Source organism: Phoxinus phoxinus (assembly GCF_949152265.1).
Source record: "Phoxinus phoxinus genome assembly, chromosome: 1".
NCBI lineage: Eukaryota > Metazoa > Chordata > Actinopteri > Cypriniformes > Leuciscidae > Phoxinus > Phoxinus phoxinus.
This window is the reverse complement of record NC_136876.1, coordinates 49,373,186-49,391,334: the sequence shown is the minus strand read 5'-3', so window position 1 is coordinate 49,391,334 and position 18,149 is coordinate 49,373,186. Positions and strand designations below refer to the sequence as shown.

Below are 18,149 nucleotides of genomic sequence, written 5' to 3'. Positions count from 1 at the left end.
AAGAAAACCTTATGTGGAAAAAGTCAAGGGTCAAGAGCCCAACTAAAGCAAACGCTGATCTCCATCATGGTGACCTTAAACGAAACAAATCATCAACATCTAAACCTCTGTTAATTATAATAATAACTGTATAATAATAATAATTCAAACTGGTTAATAATAAGTGAAGCTGGTAATGCTGTTTGTGTACTGGTGTAATCCTCCTCTTTTATCTTCAGTTGATTTCATCTAAGGATGTGGCTGGAAGTCAGTTGTAGTTCTTGTGTTTCTCTTTCCTTCAGTGATTCGGCTTGTTAACAGCAGGTGTTTATCACTAATCCTCAATCATCACTTAACTATACAATTATTATTCAATTATCATTCTGGGATATAGAAATGTTCTATAACTCATTCAGTTTGAGTTCAATTTCAGTCATTCAAGTTTCAATAATATTTGAGTGCAGTGAACTCAATTTGATTTAGTACATATTACTGTTAGGTTTTACAGTGAAGGAGAGTGATCTTTTATGATGTGATGTAATGACTTGAACTTGCATTTATTATTATTGTTATTATTATTATTATGTTTGATTAATAATTATAAAAAGTGAGGAGTTGTAGTGGCTATTTTATGATATTCATTGATCTTTAGTAAAATATAGATGATTCAAAGAATGTCACATGTGTGACTCTCACTTGTAGTGAGAGAAGATTCTTTTTATGTACCTGGGAAGGCAGAAGGGAGAGACACTCCAGAGAACAGACAAACAAGGACCTCTGACCTAGATGTCAGAAGGCCATTTGGTGAAGGAGGGCTTAGTCTATGGAAAACTACTGGTAGGATGGCTCTGGCGGAAGAAGGCCTTGGAACGGAGATAAAAGCTGGTTCAGTCTCTCTGGGGGTGTGTCACTCTTCTGCACAGGGTAACAACTGTGTATTAGACTGCTCCTATTCTTGCAAGAATAAATACTTCTAATTTTTATAATTTGACTCTGAGTCTCCCTTACGCAGTGATGTTTGTTTGATGAATTTTTGCCACAACAATCAATTGGAAGTCCAGAGGCATTCAGTCTTACTTTCCAGTGTCAAACTAGCCTAATCTATGTTTTTATGTAACTGATTTCAAAATAAAGTTATGTCTAACTTCTAAGACTACACAGAAAAATCCCCGGTGTTGAGGACACATTCGGGCCAAGAGAGAGAGAGAGAGAGAGCTTGTAGAAACTTGAAGAAAAAAGTATAAAGGTTTTTTAAAAACATATGAAACAAACACAAATACTGCATACATTTCTAAAAACCTGATTAATGTATTTTTTACAGGTTTTTTGGTACTTTATTGTACTGTGTCATTGTTACATGTTACTTGTATTTACTGTAATAATAACTCTAAACTAGAATGTACATTTCCTGAAAATGTAATTGATGCTTGCAGTGGCAAAACTCGGCCCTGGCACATGCTAACACAATTAACAATGTTGTGATACCATGATATACCATGTTTCTGGCATGATTTACCACATTACAGCATAATTGACTATGATTAGCATGTTGCTAGAATCATGATAGCATGCTTAGCATGGCGTTAACATGATTAGCATGTTCCAGCATGATTAACTTATTGCTAATATGATTAACATGTTGCTAGCATGATGCTAGCATGATTAGTGTGTTGCTAACATGATTAACATTTTGCTAGCACGATGCTAACATGCTTAGCATGTTGCTAATATGTTTTTAACAAGAAGCTAACATTATTAGCATGATGCTAGCATGTTATTAGCAATTATAGTATTATTAGCATGTTGCTAATATGATGTTAGCACATTTTAAGTTGTTTTGTTAAGCTAATTGCAGTTAGCATGTAGCTATTCACAGGTAGCATGTGTAGCATGTTGGAAGTGCTTTTTGCTAACATGAGTCAAAAGAGCCAACCACCATCTCTATACGATGTTCTGATGCATAGTTCTTGCAAAACGGTTGCTAGGGTACTCTATTTGGTTGCTGCGAGTGGCTTAGCAGCCGCCAATGATGAAACTCCAAAGGTTTCTTTGTCAGTATGAATGATATAAACCAACTCCCACGACTCGGTGACATTCAGAATGGAAGATATCCCTCTATGGATTTTGGTTGCCAAGGTGCTCGACAATGGTTGCTAGGGAGGGGCTAGGAAGTGTTGAGCTAATTCATGATTGGCTGTTTGATGCCCAGAGTCAGACGAGACCACACTCATGTTTCTATGACAATTCAGTCCGGAGATGTCCCTTTGATCTCTTTCAATGGAAGTAAATGGAACTTGTTGCTATGATGCTCTAAATGGTTGCTAGGGCGTGGCTTGATAGCTTCACAATGATCCGGAAAGACTGATTGGTCGTGATCCAGAGTTATGTTCAATACAAAATCCCTATGCAATTTACCATAGTAGGAGAAACACATGCGTTTCATGGGCCGTCCGACACCATAGTGTGTCTATGGGGCAACTTTGGGCAGCTCCTGCCCCCCAGGGGTGCAACTTTTACCCCATTGTGAGGCATGTTCTTACAGAGCCTGTCAGCCTCTTCAGATCTGGAGACCCACACGCTTCTGCGAAATCCTCGCTCTGAGCTACGAGTGGTCAAAGTTGGTCGCAATGCAAAGTCTATGGGATTGAACCCTAATCCTATATTTAAATTTAAATATTTATTTTTACGTCAGTTTTTAAACTTTTTTAAAACCATATGAAACAAACATTAATACGGCGTACATTTCTAAAAACTTGATTCATGTTTTTTTTTTTACAGTTTTTTGTGGTAACTTTATACATTGCTGCATGTATTTACTATAGTAATAACTGTACATTAACCCGAAGCCTATAGTAAGAACAAGATTCATAAAGTGATTCAGTCAAAACTGGACATTAAGAAGCAAACGTGTAAAAACAGTGAAACTCAGGGTGACAAACGTTTATCATAAATGAAAATAACAGTCAAAGATCAACAACTGAAGAAACATGTTCAGACGGACACAGAACAAGCGATTATTGACCATAAACTACAATAACATGATTAAACTGTAATAAAACATGTGAATTAACAGTGAAATACTGGAGGTGACAGAAGATTCATGTTCATCTACAGTTATCTCTATGATTATACACATCATGTGTTATTCATTTCTCATTATTGATTATAATAATCCTTCGAGATCAGCAGTGTTTTAATCAGATCATCTGAAGGATTTAATAACACATTGTGCACAAATAGTGTGTGTGTGTGTGTGTGTGTGTGTAATAAAGTTATCAATAACGGTGATAATGCAGTAACACACAATCAGTCAAACAACTGGAAAAATGTCAGTTTAGTGTGAGTGTGTGAGTGTGTGTGTGTGTGTGTGTGTGTGTGTGTGTGTGTGTTGTTTAATGACAACATGTGGTTTAATGACAACACTTGGTGTTTTTATTGCACGTGTTAGTCTGTGTTTGTCAGTGTGTGTGTGTGTGTCAGTCAGTGTGTGTGTGTGTGTGTCAGTCAGTGTGTGTGTGTTGTTTAATGTGACACAGAGACACTGAAGAGTTATTATAAACTGTAAATCCAGCACAGAGGGGTTCAGTGAATGTGTGTGTGAATGTGTGTAAGTGTGTGAGTGTGTGTGTGTCAGAGACGCTGTAGAAGGACAGAGTGCCGGCCGACACGTCCACAAACACTCCTGCTCTCTTACAGGATCCTGGAGCAGCAGAAACAGCAGTGGAGATATTATTGTGACGGACAAAGAGTGTGTGATCAGAGCAGAACAGACTCCAGGACTTCTTATTACATCCAAACATACAGTCACGACTCAGTCCACTCTCTCCTTTCCTCTGGATTCCTTTATATGACACTGAGATCTCAACACGATCTCCACTGCATTCACACTCCCAGTAACAGCGTCCAGTCAGACTCTCTCCACACAGAACCTGATGACGACACTCAAATCTCTCTGGATGATCAGGATACGACTGACTCTCTGACACACACGTCACCTTTCTGTTCTCCTCAGACAGAACGAGACGAGTGTTTGTTGTGTTTGGATCCAGTGTGAGATCAACGGCATCTGAACACAAGAACACACATTACAACAGCAACATTTACAACAACACACACTTCAACTGTGTTTGAGGACTTACATCTGTGTAGTCTTGATGTCATCATGAACTCTCCTCCGTGATCCACACTAGAAAAAACACACACACACACACACACACACACACACACACGCACGCACACACACACACACACACACACACACACACACACACACACAGTTGACATTGGCTTGCATCGAGGGACAAATGACTTCCTTCAGTATATCAATATTTTGACCAATAAAGAATAACTTTAAATAATGTATAATTATTATAAGCTCAAGCGGTTGCCATGGTAGTGAACAACACCTGTGGTTGCCATGGTAACGAACACCACCTGCGGTTGCCATGGTAGCGAACAACACCTGCGGTTGCCATGGTAACGAACAGCAGCTGCTTGTAAAGTGAATGATCATGTCCTGTATCTGAGACTAAATCAGTAAATATTGAGAAACAGAATATTGTGTTCTAGCGCCGGCGTCTCAGTCTCCACTGGACTTCAGGAGAATAATGATGCGCTTATAAGTGTGAATCATTTACACTACATTATTACATAACAGCAGCTGCTCTTCTTCTCTTCTCTTCTCTCTATTCTCCTCTCTTCTTCTTCTCTTCTCTCTCTTCTCCCTATTCTCTCTTCTCTTCTCTCTCTTCTCTTCTCTCTCTTCTCTCTCTTCTCCCTATTCTCTCTTCTCTTCTTCTCTTCTCTCTCTTCTCCTCTCTTCTCCTCTCTTCTTCTCTCTCTTCTCCTCTCTCTTCTTCTCTCTTCTCTCTATTCTCCTCTCTTCTTCTCTATTCTCCTCTCTTCTTCTCTCTCTTCTCTCTATTCTCCTCTTCTTCTCTCTTCTCTTCTCTCTATTCTCCTCTTCTTCTCTCTTCTCTTCTTCTCTCTTCTCTCTTCTTCTCCTCTCTTCTCCTCTCTCTTCTTCTCTCTCTTCTCTCTCTTCTCTCTATTCTCCTCTCTTCTTCTCTATTCTCCTCTCTTCTTCTCTCTCTTCTCTCTATTCTCCTCTTCTTCTCTCTTCTCCTCTCTTATTCTTTCTCTTCTTCACTTCTCTCTTCTTCTCTCTCTTCTTCTCTCTCTTCTTCTCTCTCTTCTCTCTATTCTCTCTATTCTCCTTCTCTTCTCTTCTCTTCTCTCTCTTCTCTTTTCTTTTCTTCTCTTTCTCTTCTCTTCTCCTTTCTTCTCTTATCTTTCTCTTCTCCTCTTCTCTCTTCTTCTCCCCTTTCTCTTCTCTTCTCCTCTTCTTCTCTCTCTTCTCTTCTCCTCTCTCTCTTCTCTCTTCTCCTCTCTCTCTTCTCTTTCTCTTCTCCTCTTCTTCTCTCTCTTCTCTCTTCTCTCTCTTCTCCTTCTCTTCTCTTCTCTCTCTTCTCTTTTCTTTTCTTCTCTTCTCTTTCTCTTCTTCTCCTCTTTCTCTTCTCTTCTCCTTTCTTCTCTTCTCTTTCTCTTCTCCTCTTCTCTCTTCTTCTCCTCTTTCTCTTCTCTTCTACTCTTCTTCTCTCTCTTCTCTTCTCCTCTCTTCTCTCTTTTCTCTCTTCTCCTCTCTCTCTTTCTCTTCTCCTCTTCTTCTCTCTCTTCTCTTCTCCTCTCTTCTCTCTCTTCTCTCTCTTCTCCTCTTCTCTTCTCTCTCTTCTCTTTTCTTCTCTTTCTCTTCTCCTCTTCTTCTCTCTTCTTCTCCTCTTTCTCTTCTCCTTCTCTTCTCTTCTTCTTCTCTCTTCTCCTCTCTTCTCTCTCTTCTCTCTCTTCTCCTCTCTCTTCTCCTTCTCTTCTCTCTTTTCTTCTCTTCTCTTTCTCTTCTCCTCTTCTTCTCTCCTCTCCTTCTCTTCTCTTCTCTTTCTCTTCCTCTTCTCTTCTCCCCTCTCTTCTCTCTTCTCCTCTCTTCTCCTCTCAATTCAATTCAATTCAGAAAGCTTTATTGGCATGACAAAAATACATTTTGTATTGCCAAAGCATCAATACAACATAGAAAATGATTTAGTACAGAAAATAATTAATTTTAAATAAATGTAAAATAAATAAATGGTAGAACACTATGAACATTTCAGAAATCTGTGAAAAGTTAGAATTCAGTGTGTGTGTGTGTGTGTGTGTGTGTGTGTGTGTGTGTGTGTGTGTGTGTGAGCGCATCACTGATTGGTCGTCAACTCTCTCTTTTTGTGACAAGCATCAATGTATCTTGCCGCTAGTATGACACAGTCTCTTTTTTCTCCTAATAGATGTTGAAATTGTGTTTTTTTGTTTAGTTTGATGAAGTTAGGGTAAAGTATTTCAAATTTTTTGTAAAAAGTCCCTCTAATGTCCTCATAGTTGGGACAGCTGGTGAGGAAGTGTTGCTCGGTCTCCACTTCTCCCTGGTCACAGTGCGGGCAGATGCGGCTCTCTCTGGGCAGCCAGTGCTGTCTGTATCACACACACACACACAGTGCTGTCTGTATCTGCCCGTCTCTACACTCAGTGTGTGATTGCTCAGTCTGTACCTCGTCATCATTCTTCTGAGTTTACAGTCTTTCACTGTACTCAGGTATTCTGCGGGTGTGTAGTCTCTATTTAGGGCCAAATAGCATTCAAGTTTACTTTGTTTTTTTGTTGTTTCAGTCCAATAGTTCAGGTAATTCTCCTGTTGTGCTTTTATTATTTGGTTGGGCCGGATTGTGTGGCTGAGGGTGTCCGTGTCCGGAGGCTGCCTCTCTCTCTTCTCCTCTCTCTCTTCTCCTCTCTCTCTTCTCCTCTCTCTCTTCTCTTTCTCTTCTTCTCTTTCTCTTCTTCTCTCTCTCTTCTCCTCTCTCTCTTCTCTTTCTCTTCTTCTCTTTCTCTTCTTCTCTTTCTCTTCTTCTCTTTCTCTTCTCTTCTCCTCTCTTCTCTTTCTCTTCTCCTTCTCACTCTTCTCTCTTCCCCTTCTCTTCTTTCTCTTCTCTTTTCTTTTCTTCTCTTCTTATTCTCTCTCTCTCTTCTCTTTTTTCTTATTTTTCTATCTTCTCTTCTCTCTTCTCGTTTCTTCTCTCCTCTTCTCTTCTTCTCTCTTCTCCTTTACTTCTCTCATCTTTTTTTTCTTTCTCTCTTATTCTCCTCTCTCTCTCTATCTCTTTCTCTCATTACATCATGTTACACAAACACACACCTGCGACCGTATTACATCAGTGTAACACACACACACACACACCTGTGACCGCATTACATTAGTGTTACACAAACACACACACCTGTGACTGCATTACATGTTACACAAACACACACACCTGTGACCGCATTACATTAGTGTTACACAAACACACACACACACACCTGTGACCGCATTACATTAGTGTTACACAAACACACACACACACCTGTGACTGCATTACATTATTGTTACACAAACACACACACCTGTGACCGTATTACATTAGTGTTACACAAACACACACACACACACACACACACACACACACACACACACACACACACACACACACCTGTAACCGCATTACATTAGTGTTACACAAACACACACACACACACCTGTGACCGCATTACACTAGTGTTACACAAACACACACCTGTGACCGCATTACACTAGTGTTACACAAACACACACCTGTGACCACATTACATTAGTGTTACACAAACACACATCTGTGACCGCATTACATTAGTGTTACACAAACACACACACACACCTGTGACCGCATTACACTAGTGTTACACAAACACACACCTGTGACCGCATTACACTAGTGTTACACAAACACACACCTGTGACCGCATTACATTAGTGTTACACAAACACACACCTGTGACCGCATTACACTAGTGTTACACAAACACACACCTGTGACCGCATTACATTAGTGTTACACAAACACACACCTGTGACCGCATTACATTAGTGTTACACAAACACACACACACACCTGTGACCGCATTACACTAGTGTTACACAAACACACACCTGTGACCGCATTACACTAGTGTTACACAAACACACACCTGTGACCGCATTACATTAGTGTTACACAAACACACACCTGTGACCGCATTACACTAGTGTTACACAAACACACACCTGTGACCGCATTACACTAGTGTTACACAAACACACACCTGTGACCGCATTACATTAGTGTTACACAAACACACATCTGCGACCGCATTACATTAGTGTTACACAAGCACACACCTGTGACCACATTACATTAGTGTTACACAAACACACACCTGCGACCGCATTACATTAGTGTTACACAAACACACACCTGTGACCACATTACACTAGTGTTACACAAACACACACCTGTGACCGCACTACATTAGTGTTACACAAACACACACCTGCGACCGCATTACATTAGTGTTACACAAACACACACCTGCGACCGCACTACATTAGTGTTACACAAACACACACCTGCGACCGCATTACATTAGTGTTACACAAACACACACCTGCGACCGCACTACATTAGTGTTACACAAACACACACCTGTGACATTACACTAGTGTTACACAAACACACACCTGTGACCGCATTACACTAGTGTTACACAAACACACACCTGTGACCGCATTACATTACCTGTGACCGCATTACATTAGTGTTACACAAACACACACCTGTGACCGCATTACACTAGTGTTACACAAACACACACCTGTGACCGCATTACATTACCTGTGACCGCATTACATTAGTGTTACACAAACACACACCTGCGACCGCATTACATTAGTGTTACACAAACACACACCTGTGACCGCATTACATTAGTGTTACACAAACACACACCTGCGACCGCATTACATTAGTGTTACACAAACACACACCTGTGACCGCATTACACTAGTGTTACACAAACACACACCTGTGACCGCATTACATTACCTGTGACCGCATTACATTAGTGTTACACAAACACACACCTGTGACCACTTTACACTAGTGTTACACAAACACACACCTGTGACCGCACTACATTAGTGTTACACAAACACACACCTGCGACCGCATTACATTAGTGTTACACAAACACACACCTGCGACCGCACTACATTAGTGTTACACAAACACACACCTGTGACATTACACTAGTGTTACACAAACACACACCTGTGACCGCATTACATTACCTGTGACCGCACTACATTAGTGTTACACAAACACACACCTGCGACCGCATTACATTAGTGTTACACAAACACACACCTGTGACCGCACTACATTAGTGTTACACAAACACACACCTGTGACATTACACTAGTGTTACACAAACACACACCTGTGACCGCATTACACTAGTGTTACACAAACACACACCTGTGACCGCATTACATTACCTGTGACCGCATTACATTAGTGTTACACAAACACACACATGTGACCACATTACACTAGTGTTACACAAACACACACCTGTGACCGCACTACATTAGTGTTACACAAACACACACCTGCGACCGCATTACATTAGTGTTACACAAACACACACCTGTGACCGCATTACATTAGTGTTACACAAACACACTCCTGTGACCGCATTACATTAGTGTTACACAAACACACTCCTGTGACCGCATTACACTAGTGTTACACAAACACACACCTGTGACATTACACTAGTGTTACACAAACACACACCTGTGACCGCATTACATTAGTGTTACACAAACACACTCCTGTGACCGCATTACATTAGTGTTACACAAACACACTCCTGTGACCGCATTACATTAGTGTTACACAAACACACTCCTGTGACCGCATTACATTAGTGTTACACAAACACACTCCTGTGACCGCATTACATTAGTGTTACACAAACACACTCCTGTGACCGCATTACATTAGTGTTACACAAACACACACCTGTGACCGCATTACATTAGTGTTACACAAACACACACCTGTGACCGCATTACATTAGTGTTACACAAACACACTCCTGTGACCGCATTACATTAGTGTTACACAAACACACACCTGTGACCGCATTACACTAGTGTTACACAAACACACTCCTGTGACCGCATTACATTAGTGTTACACAAACACACTCCTGTGACCGCATTACATTAGTGTTACACAAACACACTCCTGTGACCGCATTACACTAGTGTTACACAAACACACACCTGTGACATTACACTAGTGTTACACAAACACACACCTGTGACCGCATTACACTAGTGTTACACAAACACACACCTGTGACATTACACTAGTGTTACACAAACACACACCTGTGACCGCATTACATTAGTGTTACACAAACACACACCTGTGACATTACACTAGTGTTACACAAACACACACCTATGACCGCATTACATTAGTGTTACACAAACACACTCCTGTGACCGCATTGCACTAGTGTTACACAAACACACACCTGTGACATTACACTAGTGTTACACAAACACACACCTGTGGCCGCATTACATTAGTGTTACACAAACACACACCTTTGACCGCATTACACTAGTGTTACACAAACACACTCCTGTGACCGCATTACACTAGTGTTACACAAACACACACCTGTGACATTACACTAGTGTTACACAAACACACACCTGTGACCGCATTACATTAGTGTTACAAAAAACACACACCTGTGACATTACAGTAGTGTTACACAAACACACACCTATGACCGCATTACACTAGTGTTACACAAACACACTCCTGTGACCACATTACATTAGTGTTACACAAACACACACCTGTAACATTACACTAGTGTTACACAAACACACACCTGTGACCGCATTACACTAGTGTTACACAAACACACACCTGTGACCGCATTACATTAGTGTTACTGCGCAACTGCCATTTGTGATTCTTTGTTGCTGCATGTGTTGCTTAGCAACCTCTTTGGAACTACATTGCTTGGCGGAGGAATAAATGTGGTAATAACGTTATATATTTTTTGTTGCTGGTTTTTATTTTATGAATAAAATAATATAGTGTTTATATAGTGTTTATTTTATGTGTTATAGTGTTTATAATATAGTGTTTATATTATGAATAAAATAAAACTTTAAATTAATATTTTTATGGAGTAACCGTTTTATTAAAGCAATAATCCCCTTGAAACCGTGTTTTACAGAGGATGTAGAACAGAGAAGGGGGATTTACTCCGCTCCTTCAAGGGGCTTTTTGCTTTTATAAAATATTTAGATATTATAAATTGATTAACAGTAACATTAGATTGAAAAATAATAATTCAATAAAACTTGAATTTAAGTTTACACCTACGAGTCATATTTAATATCAATAAATTCAAGATTTTCTTATAAAATCAGAATCAAATCAGAATTTATTTTCACTCACTCACTCGCACACACACACTCTCTATCTCTTTCTATCCCCCACACACACACAAACACACTCTCTATCTCTCTCCATCTATCCCACACACACTCTATCTCTCTCTCTCTCTATTCCACACACAAACACACACACACACCCTCTCGCTCTCCCCCACACACACACACACACACACACACACACACACACACACACACACACACACACACACACACACACACACACACACACACACACACACACACACACACACACACACACACTCCATCTCTCTCTCTCTCTCTCTCTACTAATAATAATCTTTCTCTAATAATCAGAAATGTTTAGGATGTTTTAATTGTAAGAATGTACAGTATTCAAATATAAAAATGCTGACTCGTTAGTTCAAGTTTTCTCATTAAAATCAGATGATTTCCTATTAATTCAATAGAATTACAATGACTGACACAAACATGTAGAACATAGTTGCACTTAGGAGTCGCAAAGGAGTCGTTTTATTGGTTGGCGCCTAACCAATGAAATGGGACTTCTTTTGTACACGATGATGTCATGAAACCCGCGTCCTCTGGGATGTTCTGAAACGGTAACGTGGCTAAATGCATTAGATAGTGATATTAAAATAAATAAATGATATTATCAAACTCAGCAAACACCATACTAATAAAGCCTACTATGTACAGAAAGCAGATGAGGCCAGAATATGAACGCAATAATTAGCTACATGTTAAGCGTTTTCCTCCCATAGAAATCCAACGCTTAACGATTGCTTAATGCATTAAGAAGACAGTGGTATTAAAAGACTGAACTCAGTAAACACCATACTAATACAGCATACAGAAAACTAATTGAGCACAGAATATGAACACAATACCATAAGAAACAAACTAAATGCTTAAGGTTTAATAACCAATAGTTTTTTTTTTTTTTTTTAAACACAAAATTCGTAACACATTATTACTAAAACACAGGCATCAGATTTGGTGATTTGCAAAAACTAAATTTGTACTCACAGATTGTCATAAACACAGAGGGAGAAGTTAACTATTCCAATCTCTCGCAACCTTAATTAAAGGTTGTGTAGGTAAGAATTGTCTAAAGAACTTTTTTTCAAATTGGCTTAAACTGTCTTTATATACCAATACATAATTAAAATGTAAGTACTTTGAAAAAGAGAGTATAAAAATTGAGTGACTGTAGTGTATTTAATCTTCAAAAAACACAGCTCATTAATTCTATTCGGGACGAAACAAGTGATTGGCTTGTCACTCTCCGTCGCCATGACTACCGCCGCTATTATTGGCTCTTTTTAGGTGGGAGTGAATGGAATTAATGAGCTGTGTTTATTGAAGATTAAATACACTAGAGCCACTCAGTTTTTTATACTCTCTATTTCAGAGTACTTGCATTTTAATTATGTATTGGTATATAAGACAGTTTAAACAAATTTGAATAAAAGTTTTTTTAGACAATTCTGACCTACCCTACCTTTAAGTGACACCCTGCACACAAATCTGCTTTATTTCATCATTCTGGACTCATCAGTTTTTCTGAGTTTGGTCTTTTAATACTACTGTGTTAATGGCTCAAGCTAATTAAGGGGTTTCTACCAGGTTTCTAAGGGAGGAAAACACTTAACTGTACATAGTAGGCTATTTTTAATTAGTATGGTGTACGGAGTTATCATTTATTTATTTTAATATCACTGTCTATGCGTTAAGACACGTTAAGTCACGTTAGTTCCCGAGGACATGCGTTTTGTGACATCATTTGAGAGTGCAAATCTCTAAATTCAACTTTAGATTTGTATTTTACAGGTTTTAACATTGGAGCTGTGAGTGTAAATGTTAGTGTACATGTATGAATATTTATTGAATTTATTTTTTAGAACATGCACGATTTTTTTTCCAGGCGCGCCTGCCGCAACGAGATGAAAACATCTCAACTTTTCAGAATGCCGCAAGCGCAGCACAACAACATGGAAAGCTCGGCCGAACAGCTGATCATAGCTGTACAGAGCGGGTTTTTATTTCTCATCTCCATAAATATATCTAGTAGTAAAGCTAATGCAAGGGCTAGAAATCAATTAATCCTTTGCTGATAGTTCCTCGTCATCATGGAGAGCGCAGTTCATGGTTGCATAGCAACGACAGACGCCACGGGAGCGCAATCGCTTGTGGAAAGCAGAAGAAAGCGGCACGACCGCGCAGGCTTTCCACACGTATTTTGGCGCGAACGGCACCTAATTTAGGTTTTGTTTAAAGGATTAGTTCACTTTTTTTTTTTTAAAAGTGCTGATCATTTACTCACCCCGATGTCATCCAAGATATCCATGTCCTTCTTTCTTCAGTCGAAAATAAATTAAGGTTTTTGAGAAAAACATTCCAGGATTTTTCTACACAGAATGGACTTCAATGGCAACTATCTATCCCAATGTTCAAAGAAGGTTCAAATGTCCGTCTCAATGCAGCTTCAAAGTCTAAAAAACTATAAAAAAATATATATCTTTGTGAATAAACGTGTCGTCCTCGCCTTGTAGTGGCTTAAATTCAAAGGGGAATCAGATATGTGTGTTTAGACAGAGCTCGGATGTCCAGATATCGGATTTGTATCAGATTTAAATCCACATTTGGAAGTGGCTGAGATCCGATAAGAAAAAATCTATATCGTGCGGATTTTTGTGTTTAGTGTGCAACAAATTTTGATCTGTGTCAGATGTGAGTAAAATATAGATTTTTTTGTGCCAGTGTAAACGATATTGAGAATGACTGAGATTTTTGATGATGCAAAAGAGCGCTCACGCTGTGAGAGATGAACATGAAAGGCTGAGCTGCGGCATCTCAGTAAAATAATAATGCGGTTATAAGGTGTGTAGCCTATAATTTAAACTACATTATTAAATAAGTGCAGAAACAGCAGCTGCTACTCAGTCTTCTCTTCTCTTCTTCTGTCTTCCCTCTCTTCATTAAAAGCTGCACTGACTGAAGGGTTGCCAGATATCACAAAAAACAACAACTAAACAAGCCCCTTAAAAACATAATATAATAAAGTGACAAAACTGAACCAGAGGAACAAATATGAACAATATAACTAGTATTAACAATATCCTAAACAATTAAATGCAGGAAATTTAATTTATTATGAATAAAAATGTAGATATAAAAATAGGCTATACTCATGAGATTCCAAAAGATTAATAAAGTCATAAATAAAATAAAATAATAATTCAACAAAACTTAAATTGAAGTTGAATCAGCAAACACCTACAAGTTGTATTTATTATCAATCGAGGCGCAGGTTCTCTTATATATAAGAAGGATCGAGGGCTTCAAAGACAATAAATTAAATACAATTCCAAAAGATTCCCACTCCTAGTGAACACAATCTCTTCTGTCTCTTTCCTTCTTTTTCTTTCTCTTCTTTCATAAACACAGTTTACATCCATTTCAAGAATACAATCCATTTAATTTTATAGAAATTTGGGATTTCATTTGTTCACTTTCTTAAAACGCATTTCTTCTTCATTTTCTTTCAGCAATCTCAATGTGTGCATGTGTGTGTTTATATGTTAGATTAGTTTGTATTAGAATAGTTCAAACAAGTGATTTGTGGTTACACAGATTAATGACTTAAACTGCCAATCTTGTTACCATGCTGATAAATAGTGTACACTTTAAATCAGCGCAGGGCTCCAGACTAACTTTTCCACTGGTTGCACTGGTGCTACCAACTTTCTTAGTTGGTCGCAATCTTTTTTTTGTTTTGTTGCTACCACATAGAACTAGTCAGTGCATGCCGATGAATAGTTGTCTTAATCAGCATAACCTAGTTTTGCCCTGATGTTAAAGACTGACGGTGACACGAAACCTCATGTTGGAATAATGTTTTAGTTTTTTAACTACCAAATGAAAACTATAAAAAAAAAATCAATTGCGCGTTTCATCATCAGTGCACCAAGCGAGTGTACATGACTGATAATACGGACTTTAAGCAGCAGCAGCTGATACAACGGCGTTCTGTTGCGCACGCGCTAATTTCGGCCGTTTCCCAAATATATAATTACTAAAGCTGCAGACGCACACAAGTATTCACACGGGAAGCGTTTGTACAGCGTCACAGCAGCGGCTCCAAAGCTATATATAACTGAGCATTTTTACTATACAGTATTTGTTTTTATAAACTTGAAAGTTTGTTAACACGAAGAGGTGTAACATTCATGTAAATGGTGAATAACAAACACAACTGCTCAGATTGTCACGGATACAACGGAAGCAGACAGGTGGTAAGTTGAATAGAAGTTTATTGAGCAAGGTGCAACAGATCTGGGATGCAATGGTGAGTAGATAATTTGAAGATGGTGTTCACATAGACTTAACTGAATGGTAAACAATGTCTCTTGGTTGTAGATGCTGGCGAAAGGGTTCGCGAGGGTTCTCAATGGAAGGCAGACGGATGGTTGAAGACAGCAGATGGGAGACACGGAACACGGAAGGTAAGTAGAAATCTCTGAGGTGAGTAGCGGAGGTAAGTCTGTATGTCAGTGGTGTTTGACGAGACCAGACAATGACTGGTGAGTGAGAGTGGTATATAAAGGGTGTGACTAATGAAGTGGCCAGGTGAAGGTGATTAGAACTCAGGGGAAAGTGAACGAGTGGGTGGAGCGAGTGATGATGAGGATGGAGTGAGTGATGATGAGAGCGTGGCTGTGACAGTACCCTCCCCTCCCGAGGCGGCTCTTGACGGCTGTGAAGAGGGGCGAGTACGGCGACGAGGTCTCCCACGACCTCTGGGTGCAGGACGGTCAGGATGGTCAGCATGGAACTGGGTGAGAAGAGTAGGGTCAAGGATGTCATCTCGATGAACCCAGGAGCGTTCCTCAGGTCCATAGCCCTCCCAGTCGACCAGGTATTCCAACTGGGTACCTTGTCGCCGAGAGTCCAAGATGTCGTGGACTCGGTAGATGGACTCCTCTTCTACGGGAACGGGAGGAGGAGGCACGTCATCCTGGGCAGGAACTGAGGAGGGAGGAGTGACAGGTTCAGTGTGAGGTTTTAACAGAGATACATGGAATGATGGTGCAATTTTATACTCAGGTGGAAGGTTGAGACGATAAGTGACGTCATTGAGCTGCCTCTGCACAGTGAATGGTCCGATGTATCAAGGACTCAGCTTTTTGCAGGGCAGGCGGAGTCGTATGTCTCGCGTCGAGAGCCAAACCTTTTGACCAGGGTGGTATTGAGGAGGTTCGGTTCTGTGACGGTCGGCTCGTCTCTTGTGTCTCCGCACTGCCTGCTGAAGGTGTACATGAGCTGAGTCCCATACCCTCTCGCTTTGATGGAACCAATAGTCGACAGCTGGAACCTCTGACGGTTCACCTGACCAAGGGAAAAGAGGAGGTTGGTACCCTAAGACACATTGGAATGGGGTGAGTCCAGTGGTACTTTGTCTAAGGGAGTTTTGGGCATATTCAGCCCAGGGGAGGAATTGGTTCCAGCTGTCTCGGTACTGGTGGCAATAGGATCTGAGGTAACGTCCAATCTCCTGGATCTTCTGCTCAGTCTGACCGTTAGTCTGGGGATGATATCCGGAAGATAGATTAACCGTAACTCTGAGGAGTTTGAAGAAAGCCTTCCATACCCGAGAGATGAACTGAGGTCCTCGGTCCGATACAATTTCTTCAGGGATGCCGAAGTTTCGGAAGACGTAGGTGAAGAGAGCTTCAGCCGCTTCAAAGGCAGTAGGAAGTCCGGGCATTGGAATCCACTTGCATGATTTGGAGAACCGATCCACTACAACAAAAACACAGGTGTATCCATTGGATCGTGGGAGGTCAGTCATGAAGTCAATGCCGAGATGGGACCACGGACGCTGAGGAATGGGTAGAGGCACTAATATACCCTCAGGGAGCTTTCTGGGAGTGTTGGTAACAGCACAGACTGAGCATCCTCTGATGTAACGTGGGACGTCCTGGGAGATGGATGGCCACCAGTACCATTGACTGAGGAGCGAGAGGGTACGCCTACTACCTGGATGTCCAGAGCCCAGAGCGGTGTGAGCAGAGTCCAGAAGGGTGGTACGGAGCTGAGGTGGTACAAAGATGAGCCCTTCTGGACCTCCCGGCGGAGCAGGTTGGAGATTATTAGCTTGGGAGATTTGCTCATCAATGTCCCATATGATGGGGTTGAGGAAGACGGTTGGAGGAAGGATAGGTTCAGAAGAGTTTTCTTCGGAGGAGGATTGGTGAAGACGGGATAAGGCGTCTGCTTTGACATTCTTACCGCCAGGGCGATAGGTGACACGGAAGTCGAACCTGGTGAAGAAGAGTGCCCAGCGGGCCTGACGAGGATTCAATCTTCTAGCTTCTCTCAGATACTCAAGGTTTCGATGATCTGTTATAACCTCAAATTGGTGGTTAGCCCCCTCCAGCCAATGCCTCCACTCTTCCAGTGCTAGTTTGATAGCCAGGAGTTCCCGGTTGCCGACATCATAGTTGTGCTCCGCCGGGGACAGTTTCTTGGAAAAGAAGGCGCATGGATGGAGTTTGGGAGGCTCACCCTGCCGCTGAGATAACACAGCCCCAACTGTAGATGAAGCGTCCACTTCGACGATGAAAGGAAGATCGGGGTTGGGATGTACCAGTATTGGGGCTGTAGCAAATGCGTTCTTGAGTTCGTGAAATGCTTGGAGGGCTTCTGAGGATAAGGACAGAGACTTGGGCCGGCCTTTCAGAGATGAGGTTAACGGAGTACTGATGAGACTGTAACCCTT

General features: G+C 40.7%; 1 protein-coding gene across 2 annotated transcripts in view; it reads right to left on the bottom strand.

Annotated features, from left to right (window-relative positions):
* Positions 1–2,801: 2,801 nt before the first annotated feature.
* The window catches only part of LOC307003515 (NACHT, LRR and PYD domains-containing protein 3-like), a 58,863-nt gene continuing 43,515 nt past the window's right edge, over positions 2,802–18,149 (bottom strand). For both annotated transcript variants that reach the window (XM_079622047.1, XM_079622048.1), the window contains 2 exons: positions 4,119–4,165; positions 2,802–4,045 (listed from right to left, as the gene is read on the bottom strand). In XM_079622047.1, the coding sequence (XP_079478173.1) occupies positions 3,480–4,045; positions 4,119–4,165 (613 nt within the window). In that variant the 3' untranslated portion in view covers positions 2,802–3,479. The remainder of the gene's footprint in view (positions 4,046–4,118; positions 4,166–18,149) is intronic.